Here is a 15,551-nt window from a genome sequence, read left to right on the forward strand (position 1 = left end):
CCAGTCGTCCCTTTTTCGAATGGTTTCAACTTCCGTTACGGCCGCGACGACCACCACTGCCACCACGGCCCCGGCCGTGGTTGATGTCGTTGGGCAGGAGGACGAGGAGATGGAAGCCGATTCGTCTCGGCTCAGTCGAGCATTGTTGATAGCCGTGCCACGAGCCCGACGGCGACAGATACGATCACGGTTAAGACAGAGCCACCGCCACGGTATCAGATGTGCCGAGCAGTAAAAATGGTCGAGGCGCTCTGGAGCGAGTGGACGGTTGGCCTTCGAGGCGGGCCAGCCATTGCCGACCTCGACGGTAGATGGGGAAGCCGGTGGCGCGCCGGGCGACAAAATGAATATGCAGTGGTATTCGTTACGGCTCGAGGTTATAAGGGAGATTCGCAAGGTGGCGAAGGCCCACAGGTGTAGCGAGGAGGCCGCGATGCACATTGTCAACTTACAACAGCAGCAAACCGGCTGCTCGCTGGACTTATTTTGCAAACAGCTCCGAGCCAACAGAAAGGCAAAGTTGTACAACTAAAGAGGTAGAAATACACTATTTTTGTTTCCCCTCGTAATTTGACGAGCTCGTCGAGCCTTGAGAGCCCTTCAAGACGCGGCGTTCTGGCGGGGGCCGTCCGGCCGACCGTGGACAAGGGTGGATATTGGAAGCCGCTGAGGGCACGGACGCTAAACTGCGGTGTTGTGGCGCTCAGCCGCTGAATCAGCCACCAAAACCCCGCTGTGGATATCCTATTGATCATGACATACACCAATTAAGGTATGGTGGCTTTCGATCATTCGATCTTGGTCCATCGTCCAACTAGCCTAACGTAAAAATTTTCGGGCTCCAACATCACGGAAGTAATTCGATTGAAAGGATCATTTAAGCTTTCCTGTCCCTGAAAGGATCATTTAAGCTTTTCCTGTCCCTCCGACGACGCGATTGACAAGTCTGGCCAGTGATACGTTAGGTCATGCTCCGTCCTACATGGAAGAACTCATAAAACTGGGTGCAATGAGAAGTACTTTCTAATACGCACTAACACTAGCCTTACCTTCGGGCCTTCCTGGGATAGCTACCCGGCAGCAAAGACGAAAAGCATCCGTTCGGTGCCGGATCGACCTGACCAAGGTAGCCAGGTCGATATTGTGAGGATGATGGTATTCATGATGGAATGGAGTAGATAAACTGGCAGAAAACTGGTCAATAAGCCCTACAGATGACACTGGAATCATCGCCGCTCGGATTCTGCCTGGTCATTCTCCGCAGTGAGCCTCTTACCTGAGCTTATTTTTAGCGTTACTGGTATGATTCGGTATACCGGTAATACCATGGTATCAAGTTTTTGTCAAACCATACCAGGTCTTGGCGGTATTTACCATACCAATACCAACTCATACCGGACCATTCCGATCACTGAACTGCAGTTCGCAGTGCAGTGCAGTTTGTCGCTGACGAACGGACGGACAGTTTGGTTTGGCCATCTGGTCTGCACTGGCAGTTTGGTTTGACCATGTGGGCTTGCACTGCCAGTTAAGTGCGCCCTGGCCGAGTGCACTGGCAGTTTGGTCTAGTGGCGTCACACGCACAGAAGGGGCCGTTTGGGGTGTTCACACGCACTACTTGCACTATTAGGAGCCCTGGATCAAACCTCTGCACCTATAAAGCGTATTTCAAGTGCGAACGGGGGGAAGCCATCTAGCCCTTACAGCGCATGCTGGCAAGCTTGCTATGAGCGCAACCGCTTGCTCCGATGAAGTGGCCCAAACGAGAGATTGCGACACCACTGCCAGTGTCACTAGCAGTGAACTGCTAGCCAAGATCTTCATAATAACCAGCAAGCTCTGTTCATGACTATGACTTGTTCGCCTTACAGCGTGTTGCACGGAGTTTACGAGGGTCGAACTCCGGATCAAGAAATATAGAAGTCGAGTCCCATCCGCTATAAGTAGGGTGCCGGTACATGCAGCCTGCTAGAGTGCGGTTTAAATCGACGCCTCCACTCCAGGCAAGGTGTACGTGAGGTCTAGGGCGATGTAGTGGACTTCTGCACCTTGGCCGTCCTTGCCGATGGTTTCCACGCCGATCAATGACTGGCAGGCGTTCGTCGCCTCTGTCTGGACTAAAGTTCCTTTCGAGCCGCCTCCTTGCCGGACGTGAGAGAGCCCAGTCCGTAAGCGAAGTAGACAGCAATGTCTCAAGGAACCTGACGTGGCAAGATCCATTTGCGGCTGGATGCCAGTGCATTGTCAAAGTTGAGGGATAGGGAACGGTTCACTGCTACAGCTGCGCCATAGGGGCCAAACATGCCGCTTGTCATAAACATGGCATTTGCACCTCGAATCTTGGGGGAAATTGCGAGCTACCGCCAGAGTGGCGCGTACGTGGGATTAATGCATGGTGAGTACGGAGTTGGACTACTCTGTGACAAAGGGAGTTATCCACTTCAGCCCGGTAATCGCCGTTGTCACAACTTTTGACGTTGATAATGCGTAGTACTATACATGTTATACTGTAGTATTGAAGGGCGCATATTTGTCCTAAGCTGCCTAGCTGCACTTGTTGGTACAGCTGTCGACACCCATTCTGTTATACGGCGGCGCCCCAGGACCTTGTCAACTAGACGTAGCCTCCGCGTCAGAGGTCCCTGTTGCGGTACTGTACAGACACTCCGGAACAAATACTCACTCTGAGAAATTGAAGTCGTTATAGCCAGCACTGTACTCTACGTGTAGCCATTCATTAATCGGGGTCTGGGATGTAGATGTCGTTCAACCCCCGTAGAGCTGCCGAGGCAAACCGACACATGACCATGCCCGGGACCCTCTCGCTCGAAGCTTCAGGTGCCGGGAGTCCAATCTTGCCTACACTGCCTTCCTCCAGAACGGTACCATTAATTTTCTCCTCACGCAAGACAGCACTAGCTCGCCCGCAAGCGCTCTGGTATGGGCGGAACCGGGCCTGGGCGATGCCGACCACAGCTTGAACTCGGGAACGAATGCTTTGCTCTTAAATGCCCGTCAATAGAGGCCTGTTATGCGTTCACTAAGGCAGTTAACAGTTGCAGCTGTGTTCACGAATAAAGACACCGCGTTTCTCTCCGTGCTTTGAATACCAGCCACCAGTGCGGATCTGTATGGCTATGGTTAGCAAAGTTTCATGTAAGCGAGATTCTGTTACAGACCTCTCATTATTCATAGCACCTCAACAGCAACTCGACGGAGGCAGTATGTGGGCTCCGCTGACCAAGGGCCACTGGTAACCTGTAACTTACAGGGCCCCGGCACCGATTGGCAAAGGACCAGTCACCCTGCCTTCTGCATGACAGGCCTCCGAACGCTGAAAGTAGTCTATACTAGCAGACTGACTACATACCGTTGCAATGTGTCGGGTAGACGATAGTAAGGCCAGTTTTATAAAGTACCGGTATATTGCATAAGAGAGAGCATTCCGTAGCTATTGTACCCAACGGTAATATCGAGGTACAGTATATTCAGCTACGATGATTAGGTCAGAGAGGGATTCAATCGGCCATCTGGACGCCTTGTGCCAGATTTGCTCAAGAAAAGGATGCTAAACCTATTAGAAAAATGTGCGATTGGAATACTCGTATATGAGTCGAATAGCCTTACCTTTCTTAGATCTCGAGGACCATCCGCTGACGTAATTGATGACAAGAACCCCAAGATTTGTGACTGGCGCCAACACGCTTGTTTCTCCACACCAACATTGCCGCCTTCTAACACGTATTTCTGCATGAGTCTCATGGTGATTGTAGCAAGTCCCTTCAAGTCTCTGGTTTTATTCTCGGATGAAGCTGGTACACACGTGTCATATTGTGCTCCATAGTCGGTCAGCTGATTCGTCCACCGGACGGGATCCATCGGTACTCACCTAGCTTAACGAGGCCAGTCCTGTGAAGGAGAACGTTATCACAACTGAGCAATCCGTGTGCGCGTTCGAGGCTCTCAAGGCACATTAGGCCGTCTAAGATCTATGTAAATCAGTTTCTTGTTGCAACATAGCGGCTAGAATTATCTCGAACCTGTCCTAATATTATCCCAATCTCCTTGCTGCTTGGGAAAGCGGTCGACCTCACAATATGCTCTAGCGGTGTATGCATCTCTTCGTAGACAACATATAGGGCGCTTTCTGTTGAGAATACCTCTAATGCAGCGATATTATTGGAATGTCGCAGCTTACGCAGCCATTCCAACGTCTCGTTCTCCTTGTCTTTCTTGACCGACTTCACACCAACCATATCCAAAGAGCCTTTCTTTCTTGACACAATTACTTCGCCGCCCAAGTCAAGCAAGGTGATTATTTTCTTGTATTTTGTCCAAGGAGACACTCTTTGCACCGCAAGAGTTCCTTCAGACTGCGCTGCATTGTTTTTAGTCGAGATGCCAACATGGGGTTGAGCCTTCTCTTCCCTCTTCTTTTGCAGTTTGTTGGGAGCCAAAATTGGCAAGTTGGAAAAGGGTGCTGTTGGTAGAAGCGAGTTCGATTGGTACTCCTTGCTCGCTTTGAGCTCCTGAGGGCTAACAAAAATCTGTGTGCCACGATCGCCACCTACGCTGCCCATAATGGCGATCTAAACGCAAGATTGGCTCAGCAGCATCACGCGCCTCACAGTACCCGAAAATGATATAGTTCAATACGACAGAGCCAAGGGTTATAAACCTCAGGGATAACTGGGCGATATATCAGGTTCGATTATTACTTTCAGACCATTTGCTGTGCTACCGAAGCTGCTTGCGCTGTGCCCATCATGCCACCCTCTTCTGGCTGCATGGAGTAATCCGATGGAAGACGGCAAGCGTTGGCAGTCCATATCCACTTGGCGACTTTTTGGAATGAACATGAAGGTTAGTCACTGGACCAGTATCCAGGCCCGCGCCAACACCCCAGAAAAGCCTACTGGGAGGGGAGATTGCAGTAACTGCCACATCCACGTTACTGTACTGTAATTGGTGACGTCGCTAGAGTACAGTATAAATCTCTTTGGGAGAGCCAGACGGCGTTACAGAACAGGTTGACAAGCTGTCTCGCAAGGTGAAGCCCCCAGTCCATTATCCAACTGTATTCTTAAGTTCCGGAACAGTCTTCGTCCACATAAGCCTAGCAGCTGCTTTCCGTTGGACATTTGAGATCTCCAGAGATGCTACAGGTACAACTAGACTTATAGCGACACGACTTCCTCGGACCAGTTCCGTGTTGCACCATCACGTATATCACTTGATATGAAATAACACTCCCCAGCAACAGTGATTATTCAACGAGATCGCTTAAGTTAAGAAGACTCCCCGGTTATCGAATAGTACTGGAATAGGAAGCTTCGCTCTGATATCCGCGCTCCACAGTAAAACATGACGTATAGCGACGGTCAAAAACTGGTTTGCTGCTCGCCGGAGGAACTTTACACGGCTCCAGAAGGCAGTCGCAAGGTGACTCTGCGCCAGCACCTTGTATAGGCTGATCCTGTTATTGTATATCCGTTATTCGAATGGAATGCCTTCAACCCTGGCATCTCTGGCCTTCCGCTACTTCAAGATCTTGCGACGAGAACCGACGCCCTCGGATGCTCTTTGCAGCAGAGGCCAGAGAGATATTCTACGGAGAGAATGAGTTTCTGGTCTGGTGGGATGGCCTTCACGAGTTTCTGCAGCCTCTTTGGAGCGAAAGGGTCTATGAGAGTAGTGTTGGGAATTTGATACGCAAAGTTGTTGTGCGCTACGATATGTGAGATATGGGTCACAAAGCACGCCACTTCGCGACAGAGCTAAAGCGTCTGTTTGAATTGACAGGAGCTCAGCGAGTCGCGATTGAGCTACAGGGCAGCGGAACAGCCGAAGGAAGTGACATTGGAACACAAGCCGTCATACAGGGCATTGCAGTCACCGTCAAGGCCCTGATAGACTACTTCGGTTATGTCTTCACGATACACAAGGCTGTCGGAGGGTAGGTTTTGCTGAATGCCGCAGAATTCTCAAACCTGCGCTCGTACTGGGACTCACCTTCCGTAGCAGCGAGGGGAGAGAGCAAGCACGAGTCAAGCGGCTTTCAAAGAGATCATGCAAATGCAGGTGGAGCGTTGGATACGGGCACAGACAGTGACAAGCTCAAGCTTGCCTATTCTTGGCCATGAGGGTGGACAGACATTTCTTGGTAACCGCCGATCTTGGCAGCTGCCCAGGCTTTGGAGAGGGAGCTCGTGTGGTGGGGGCAGACTGCTTGGCAGTGAGAAGCAATACCCGGTTCCGTAGACGAAGCCAGGCCAAAAGGTGCACGTAGCATCAGATGCATGACTCCGCTTAATCCGGGACGGCGCGGAATTGACTACTTAAGCATTGCGACTTTGTTACACGATACCATTCTCCAGAATATGGCGCGCCTGACTCGTCCACCATGTGTAACCAAAATCAGATTTTGCTATAACTCGTAGGCATGAGCATCGCGATTCCCACAAGGCAATTCCAAGGAGATGATGGAGCGTGTACCGAGACGACCAGCGCTCCGGCCGCCGGAGGCGCCACAGACCTACCGGACAATCAATCTTGTACGAACACCCGTTCATAATATAATCACTGTGAGATGCTGACGAGAAGGGTGGAGGCCTTGATGATACGTCTGAGAAGGACATGGAGGCATTCTTTGACTGCATACTGCGCGACGAACCGCACGAGGTGGCGACCGTGAAGCAGGTTCAGCGAGCACTGGCGCCAATCAAGGCGGCGCTGAAGTCTAGGGCAGCACAGAATAGCAACTGTCGAGGGGCCAGGAGCCGCCGGGTCTCGTTCAAATTGCCGGCGTCTTCTTTTCAATCACATCGTTGAGGCACATGGATTCTACTGACGAAGCATTTCTGTCGAGGTTATATCTGGACAAGTCTGCACATTCCCGCACGCGTTCTTCCATAGCTAACACCCGCATTCATCTGCCTTGTACACGATGTGCTGGCGCGCGCATGCGGATGCAAGTCCAGAGTGGGCACAGCAACGACGTCATGGGGAGCACTTAGCCACTTGCGTGCGCATTACAGGACTCACCGTAGCCGCAGCACCTTCTGGGCCTGTCAATCCATCCAGTTGTGGCTATTGCCACCTTGATAGGCAAATCAGGTGTGCGTTATAGATTTAACCAAATACTGGTGTATAGTGAGTGGGTTGAGGTCCATAGAAGCAGGCATATGTGGCCGTCGGCTTTGTCCTTGTGCCTTTGCGGCCCTTTGGTCACCTCACAGGCGTATCGACAGAGCCGTGCGCTGCTTCAATCCATGCCATCCGACCGTCGCGCGAATGGGCAAAACCTCGAGGCGGAGCGCGGAAGACGCCCTCCTCCACCGCAATCACCGCGCAGCGCGCCAGCCGATCCATACGAGTTTCCGGACACAAGCTCTAACGACGCGGAGTCAGCCCCTAGGAGCACAGCTGATAATACTGCTGGACATAGGCGCAGAGCCTCTGACAACGCTGGTACCGTGGAGCCGCACGGCATAGCAGATGTGCCGAACCACTCCACCGAGAACACAACTGTTCCGGCTGTCCATTCTATCGAGCACGTTGACCCGGATCCAAGCCGTGACCAAGCAGCTGCAGACGCGAACCAGCTTGAGGACGACATAGCCTGGCTATCAGATGCGTCTTTCGAGTTTGATACAAGTCTCCTCGAAAATCTGTTCGCAGAAAACAATTCGGAAGGGAGGCGGTCTGTCACCCCCGACGAGCCCAGCACTCAGGTGAAGCCCGGTGACGTACGTGAAAAGAAGGCTAGACAACCCGGAACGGCCTGGCGGCGCCTTGCTCGGTACTCCTTAATGTTGCTCGATAATATCCTGTCTTCACACACTAGGAAAACAACGTTGTCGGGGTGCGCTCCTGTTAGAGCCCGCCAAAGATACATTATGTGCACTGACGCTACATGTATTTCTGTACCATGTACGCCTTCTAACATGCCTGTGTGGCTATGGCGCTTCTTAATGCCACGTGGCGATCCAGTCAGTAGACTTTGCTTCCTCTTGGGGCACGTCTGCTGGGCCGCACAAGGCAAGCATCCTCCACCTTCTTTTTCTGGCGCTGTGGTCAGTTTCTTGACGCGGAAGAAGTCTGCAACACTGTTTGCTGTGGGTGTCTCAGCGGGTGCTCCTCCAGGCTACTCTTCCGCGCTGCTCGATTTATCCGATACAACCTCGCGCAAGCCCGAGTTACCCTCGGCAGAGACAGTTGGTCGTGGGGCATCGGATCTTGGTGATCAGTTATCCTGCACCATGTGCCTCTGCCCTTTGTTGCCGCTGGAATGCCCCGCAATATATAAGTCCACGATAGTGTTGTAGGTGTTCCGTGGATGGGTAGCAGGGCAGATGGGACGGCGAAGGAAAGGTCTGTGATACCCCAGGCTTTGTCCAGATCTCAGAGATGGCGTGTGATGCTTCGAAGTTGGGACCACCTTAGCCATGATGGCTGTTGTTTCGGTTGAGTGCACTCGATGTTTGAAGGATGGTAAAGATATGCCTGAAGAGGAATACCACGCTTACCCTCCTTTTTGCCCCCCCCCCCCCCCCCCACCCTTCCCCCCTCTCCCTTATATTTCAGCCAATTATCGAGATGTAAATAGAAAAGCTACATCACACTACTTGGCTTTTTGTCTTTGCATGACGCGACCGGGTCGGGTAGTGCGCTGGAAGACCCAGATACGCTGATCTCAATCACCGAAGCTGTCTCCGTCTCCTCCTCCACCTCCTCCTCCTCCGAGTCGCAATTCACCACAGCCGCTTTCTTTGGACTCCCGAGCTCGGGGACAATCTCACCGGCCGCCAAAGCTTCGGCGAGGCACATGAAGCGTCTAATTGAGTTAGGGATCGCTCTTCTCTTTCTTCATCTCTTCAGCCTGTCCACTTCCTCCTCCAGCCTAGCAATTTTATCAACATGTTCTGCTAGTGTCTGTTCTTGAGTTTCCCAGCCTTTATCTATTTTGGCATATTGCCTCCGAGTCGTAGGTGTTCTGGCCTTGCCAAGATCACAATATGGTGGCTGGATTTCAGGGTGTCGTCAAAGTCCAAAACCGGCCTATATTCCGGGGATGCCGCAACTTTGTCTTCTTGGATCTCAGGATTACCCGACGCCTTGAATCGCGAAATTGGCCAATTTCCAGTGGTTCTCCAACCGGACAAGATGTTTCTTGTTGTCAGTCTCGTTTGACGTGCCGTGGCATACGCACGTATAAAGTTGACCTTGTCAACAGGCGTGGAATTCGTCAAAGACGCCAGTCCGTCAAGCTCCTTCCTGTAGGCTGCCTTTATAGCATTTAAAACTCCATTGTCTAATGGCTGGAGGCCATGAGAACAGTAAGATGAAAGATAACAACTCAGAAAGCACGTAGCCATCCACTTATTCTATCGTCAATCAGCAGGGCCTCAATGCCATAAATATAAAGGACGAACAGTTGCATGACTCCCGTATCCATCCAGAATGACAAGCATGGCCTCAGAGTCGTCTTGAGGTCGCGTCTGAGGCAAATAAACTTCATCAAGCCATTCAACGGCAATGTGGTTGTCCGTCCATCCACTTGGTGAATTTATGTAGTGCCAGTCCGCAAATCTCCGAAACTCCTCCTTAAACCACTGTTTCTGGAGGCTTCTATCCTTAAATATGATGCCTGGAGTCAAGGTGCGCCCGTTGGCGGTGATGGCCTCTAGAAAAGTGGTCCAACCGCGGGACTGGGGTCCATTGAGAAGAGTCTTCCGTTTGGGTTCCGAACTTCTAACCACCAGACTGTCTAGACTTAGCAAAGAAATCGGGTTGACTTGTATCGCTTATGGAGAGTCCATTGCAAACCAAAGCCCGACATAATCCCCCATTCATCAATGTTCACGGTGTTCTCTGGCTTGATCCACCCGTACTCTTTCTCCCTGATGTCAAAGTACCAGTGCACTGCTTTGGGAGTAAATGAGTCGAATCGGTTGGCTTCATAATGCCTACCGACCTTGCTTCTAAGTTTTGGATGACGTTGAATGAGCTTTTCTACCCGATGACGTCCCAATTTTGAGTCGCAGCCTTGCTTTTTCAGAACGGCAACTACGCAGGCGCGAATTTGACTCTGGGACGGAAAATAACCCAGAGATTCTTGGCGAAGAGTCCAGGCATCCAAGTTGGCCCCCTGGTCTCTGGATAAGTACTTTCCAGGCTGATTCTGGTCAGTTAATGCCGACTGACTTCGCATTCTGTTGGAAATAGTCCTCTGGGGTATCCCCTCATTTCTGACAAGCCCGGCGCTGCGACAGACCTTTATCAGTGACATCGAGGATTGCCTCAGCCATCATGACCTCTGTATAGATCGAACGAGGCCTTTTTGGATGCATTAATGACGGGTGGTGGAGGATGAGCAAGAGTGGAAAGCAAAGGAGATTATGGGTCGAAATTGCCATTTTGCGATGCCAGGGTCTCACGGACCACGACACCTAGGGTCATCAGCTGACTTCAAAAAATGTAGGTACAGTCATTTCTATACCTGCTACAGGTGACGGCTCATGAAAAGCTTTAAGATTGAGTAGATTCTGTATAAGTGAAGTTGGTCCAATTGGTATGGAGCGGCAACATTTTTGCGGAGCATAAGGGGGGGTGAGCAGAGGGGGTGAGCAGAGGGGGTGTAAGCATGGTACCCTCAAAAGTGTCTGTCGACTAGAGAGAGTTTAGTCCCTCGACAGCAACCCAATTGCACTCTATATGCACCATCAATTCCCGTTCCCGTTCCCATGCTGCCGACCCTTGCTGCCCGATGACACCACATGGTATGGTGCGCAGGGCGTGCCTGTTTCGAATTGAGTTTCACGACGCTTCGCAGAGCGCTGGTGAGCACTGGCCCGCATATGTCTCTATGAGACATTGCTACCACACAGTGGTGCTCGTGGAAGTGGCAGTTTGAATCTCGGGTCTAGGCTAGTATAGGCCTTGAATTCGTTGTCCCCTATTGTCTCATGTCTTTTTAAGTGATATACGTCGATCATTAGGTTCTCGTCCGGGAGCTCCTGGTTTACGATGGCGGCGCAAAGATCACGTGCTTGGGAGAGCCAGTGCCTCAGGGGATCTGATCCATTTGCAAGCCGAGATTGGATCTCTGCAATAGTTCGCTGCTTGTTACGCATGTTGCGGATTGATGGCGTACCAGGTACTTGGGGGGACTAAAATCCGTCCCGGTGCATGACTTGACATGCGCGGGAATCGGGACGGATTTTAGTCCCCCCAAGTAACCACTTCCAAGTGTGCCCTCCCCGTTCTCAGAGTCCACGCCCACAGCCCTAGGACCGCCATGATGCAGATGAAGCTCATCACCAGACTGCCTCCAAACGTCAGCGCATGGTATGTCCAGGCGTTGTTCTTATCCAGATTGGCGACCTGGCAGACGATAGTCCAGGGCAGGACGTATAAAAACGTGCTGGCCAAGCTCTGCCAAAGATACCATTTCGGCCGCGTCGCGAGCAAGATCGCGCTCATCTGCGTCGACACGGCGTACACAATATAGCAATAGTCCAACGTCCTCCACATTCGTGCGGCCACTTCGGCCACTTCGTCACTGCCGCTCAAGTACCGTGCGAACGAGCGTGCTCCCACAAAATACATAGCGATGCAGAGTGGCACTTCGAATGCGAGCGCCACGGCGGCGGAGATGAACGCCGGACGGACGATTCGACACAAGGACGCCAGGCTCGTCCGGGGCCGGAGCGTGGCGATGCCAGTGTCCCTCCGCCAGCGGCCCCAGTTGTGTCCCACAAAGGTGAGTGTCGTGGCTTCCAAGGCCGACACGGGGACCATGACGAGACCCCAACGGATGGTGTTGAAGACGCCCCAAGCCGTGGCGTACACTGTACCCAAGGATACTATTGTGGTGACTAACCACAAATAAAAGGCGTTTCGAATGGCCGACTCGACAAAGGTCGGGATGGCAGGGCGAAGCAGGATCTTGAGGGCGCAGAGACTGGGGCCGTGCGGATGGCCGATCGTTCCTCTCCTTGGCCCGAGGTAGTTTCTGAACAAGAAGTAGGCGAGGCCGCCGAACGCAGCCGCAAGATTGCAGGCCAGCTGGATGCTCGCCTGCAAATTCACGGTCGGCTCGAGGCTCCCAACTCTGAAAGTCGAGATCAGCAGCAAGTCGAGGATAATATTTACAGCGAACTTGATGCAGCTCAATATGAGGGCAACGTCGGGCTCGTCGAGGGCTCTCGTCGCTGCGGCAATGGCAGCCTCGATGGCACCGCTGAGTACCGAGAAGCTGCCGATGCGCACGTACGTGATGCTCTGCTGGCGCACCTCGAGGGGCACGAAGCCTTTGGCGAAAGTCTCTGCGGCGCCGAGCAGTATGAGCGAAAGGGCGAGCCCTAGAAGGGCCTGCGCGAGGATGAGGGTATGTGCCAAGGCTAATCGTTGGCTGTGTTTGCGAGAGCACTTGTCGCCGATGGTGGTCCATGAGGCGCGGGAGACCTCGTTGATGACCTCGGCAATGGTGGCAATGTACGTGTAGACGCTGGGAATGGAGCTGGTTAGTGGCGGAAGGAGGGATCCGTCTTTTCTGAAGGGAGGACGAGGCTGCTGACTCTGTGGTGACGACCATGCTTGAGTCGATTCGGGCCACCCAGAGCTTGGCCAGGGTGCTGTATATGGCCGGAAGCAGGAATGCGGCCACGTTAAACGAGAGGGCCACTGAATATCTGTCCCGTCGCCGGCGGGACACTCGGGTGCCCACGAGGGCATCATGGCCCTGTGCTTGTATCTCGGTCGACGGCGCCGGAGACGCGTTCCACGTCACCGTGGCGCCGTCTCCCATGTCTTGTCGAGTGAGAGCTAAAGAAGAGGAGGTCGGCCCTATGTTTGTTGGCGAGGTTGACGAGGGGCGGCCTCATTGACGAGACGATGATGCAGCGTCACCTCGAGAGAAGCTACATGTAGGTATCAAACGACCGTTGGGACCTACCTACTTGAGGTTAAACCTTTGGCATCCCTCACTGCATCGAGTAATCAAACATACACTCCTGATTTTCAAACATACACTCCCGACCTAAGCCCCATTTGGAAGAATACCCCGCCACCAAAATTTGGCGCGCGCTTTCCCAACGCCCTGGCTTGCCGTGACCATCGCCGCCGCCCACCCGCCCAGCCACCTGCCTTTTGGCCGCCATCTGCATTTTCGCAATCATCAACAATTGAAGCTATCACCACTTGACTCAACACAACAGCAACGCCGCCGCCGCCTACCGCAATAGTCACGTCTAGTCAATCGTCCCGATGAATTCGACCGAAAGCAATACCAACAGTAGCATCGAGGCTATCACGGAGATGTCTTTCGATACGTATGATGAGGCGCTTGAAACACTCAAAGCTACGCAAGAGCTCCTTGGCTACGTCGTAGTCGTTGCAAATAGCAAGAATACCGGCAAGCCTAGGCGCAAGGAAGCCAATATCCGCTGTGAATACAGTGGTCAGTATAGGCCCTGGGACGAGGCAGAGGGTATATACAAGACGTCATCCAGAAGTCGGGATGTGACTTTCGCTGTTACATCCGCTTCTACCGACGTTGCAATGCATTCAAAGTCACCATCAAGCACGGCTCTCATAACCACGAACCTCTATTTGAGCCAATTGCTAACCCCATCGTCCGTCAACGAAGCCAACGCAAATTCGGCATCGAGCGTCTTCATAGCCTCGTCGAGGGCTTAGCAAGAACGTCAATAACAAGAGCAGGGATATCGTGGATGCTATCCGACAGGAATATCCTGAGCTCCTTATTACCGATTCTGATATACACTTCATCCAGCTGCAACTTCGTGCCTTCCGTTACGGCGCCTCTACATCTACACAAGCCTTCCTCGATGTACTCAAAGATGCTAAAGCAAAGGGGGAAATCAGCTACTATGCAGTTGACCGTGGCCCTAATGGGAAGGTTTGGAGGTTTTTCTGGACATACGATGACTGTATTGCTGACTGGAAGCGTAACCCCGAGCTCCTTATCATGGATAATACGTATAAGGTCAACCGCTTTAACATGCCGCTTCTACAGATCATTGGCACAACAGGGCTACACAAGAGCTTCAGTGTAGGCTTTGGCCTCACTGCCAAGGAAGACGAAGGCGCGTTCCAATGGATCCTCTCACAGTTGCGTGAGGCTGGTCGGCAGGCTGATATTCCGGACCCGGGCGTTGTGATTACCGACTTTGATACCGCCCTGAAGAACGCCCTTGACTCTATCTTCCCATCAACGCAACAACAAGTGTGCGTTTGGCATATGATGAAGAACGTGATCCTTCACATCAAGAAGAAGTGGGAAGGATCCCTCGATGGCACCGAGATTGGCGGAGATAGGCCAGAACAAGAGACTCGCTTCGCTGCAGCAGCCGCTCTCGACGACCCTATACAGGCAGATAATGCCATTGACGAGGACCGACCTATCGACCGTGCCACTGATTACCAGATTCAACATGCCTCACAACTGGCAGATCAGTGCGTTGAGCAACAAGATGATCGTGAAGATGACGATGGAAACCCAATACTACCCCCGGCTCCAAGGCGGACTTTTGAGCACACAGCTGACGGTATCCGTGATGCCTGGGTTTCAGTCTTTAGGGCTCGCACGGCTGAGGAGTGCAGAGATCAGTGGGATCTACTCTGTATAGAGTTTTCGGATCAGCCAGGTAACCCTAGCCCTAACTACCCTCCTACTCTAACTTATAGCTCTCGTTAATTACCTCCGTACAACCTACTGGCCATGGCGTGCCCAGTTTTCCACCTACGCTATTAAGTCCCTGCACATAGAAATGGGCACCCCCCTGTTTTGGGCACCCCAAAAAAATCACGACCATTTTCAACACCATTAATTCAATCCCTTCTCACTGCCCACCACCGTGCACTACGATACAATCGTCACCTATTTCTGAAACCTCAGCTTCGGTTTCATCAGATTCTTCATTCTCAGCTGCGTTCACCTCCTCCTGCGCCCGTCGTATTGCCTCAATATTGGCGAACCTCGAATTCGGGCTCGTGACCACCTCTTCCTTTTTTCGGCTTGACGGCCGCCAATTGTGTTTCCAGTGCCTGAATCTGCAATTGAGCTTTTGCTAAAAGGCCATCCTTCTCGTCAAACCCTTTGTGATCTTCCTGAACAGCAATCTCTTCGTGGGCACGTCGTCGTCTAGCTGGTTGAATTGAACTACCTGAACCTTCAGATCTTGCGAGCGCCTCGGGTCGACCACGCAATCTGGGATGTGTCTGATTGCCAGTCACTGGTGGGTAAGTGGCTATTGAATGCATTGGCCACATTTTTCGCGTTCTTTTGCGTCTGTTGCTGTTCTCCAGCAGAAGAGGGCTCAAAAGTGGCTTCGCCATCGACACCGGCCACAAACCCGTCGCTTTCCAGCCACCCTTGATGTTTGACACAGTGAGCGCTTGCTCGCGTGCTTTCTGGTAGCAGGAAAGAAAGTTTTGCTTGCCGACTGGGCTTGAATCGGTCAGGAGGCTGAGAAATCCGACCTGTTTGCGGTAGTAGTGCTTAAGAGCGGAGAGACAGACAAATC

At 52.3% G+C, this 15,551-nt stretch overlaps 3 protein-coding genes across 3 annotated transcripts; 1 reads left to right on the forward strand and 2 right to left on the reverse strand.

Annotated features, from left to right (window-relative positions):
• Positions 1 to 2,737: 2,737 nt before the first annotated feature.
• On the reverse strand, positions 2,738 to 4,580 carry HRG_09808 (kinase; the record flags this gene model as incomplete). Its single annotated transcript, XM_044868279.1, has 3 exons — positions 2,738 to 3,003; positions 3,890 to 3,989; positions 4,041 to 4,580. The coding sequence occupies 3 exons, from the start codon at positions 4,578 to 4,580 to the stop codon at positions 2,738 to 2,740; spliced, it is 906 nt and encodes a 301-aa protein (XP_044716860.1).
• A 2,691-nt stretch (positions 4,581 to 7,271) lies between these two features.
• Positions 7,272 to 7,879, forward strand: HRG_09809 (uncharacterized protein; the record flags this gene model as incomplete). Its single annotated transcript, XM_044868280.1, has 3 exons — positions 7,272 to 7,405; positions 7,448 to 7,748; positions 7,847 to 7,879. The coding sequence occupies 3 exons, from the start codon at positions 7,272 to 7,274 to the stop codon at positions 7,877 to 7,879; spliced, it is 468 nt and encodes a 155-aa protein (XP_044716861.1).
• Positions 7,880 to 11,223: 3,344 nt separating this feature from the next.
• HRG_09810 (uncharacterized protein) lies at positions 11,224 to 12,811 on the reverse strand (the record flags this gene model as incomplete). Its single annotated transcript, XM_044868281.1, has 2 exons — positions 11,224 to 12,511; positions 12,582 to 12,811. 2 exons carry the CDS (start codon positions 12,809 to 12,811, stop codon positions 11,224 to 11,226), a joined length of 1,518 nt encoding a protein of 505 aa, XP_044716862.1.
• Positions 12,812 to 15,551: the final 2,740 nt, after the last annotated feature.

This window comes from Hirsutella rhossiliensis (genome assembly GCF_020360975.1).
Source record: "Hirsutella rhossiliensis strain HR02 chromosome Unknown scaffold00013, whole genome shotgun sequence".
Lineage (NCBI taxonomy): Eukaryota > Fungi > Ascomycota > Sordariomycetes > Hypocreales > Ophiocordycipitaceae > Hirsutella > Hirsutella rhossiliensis.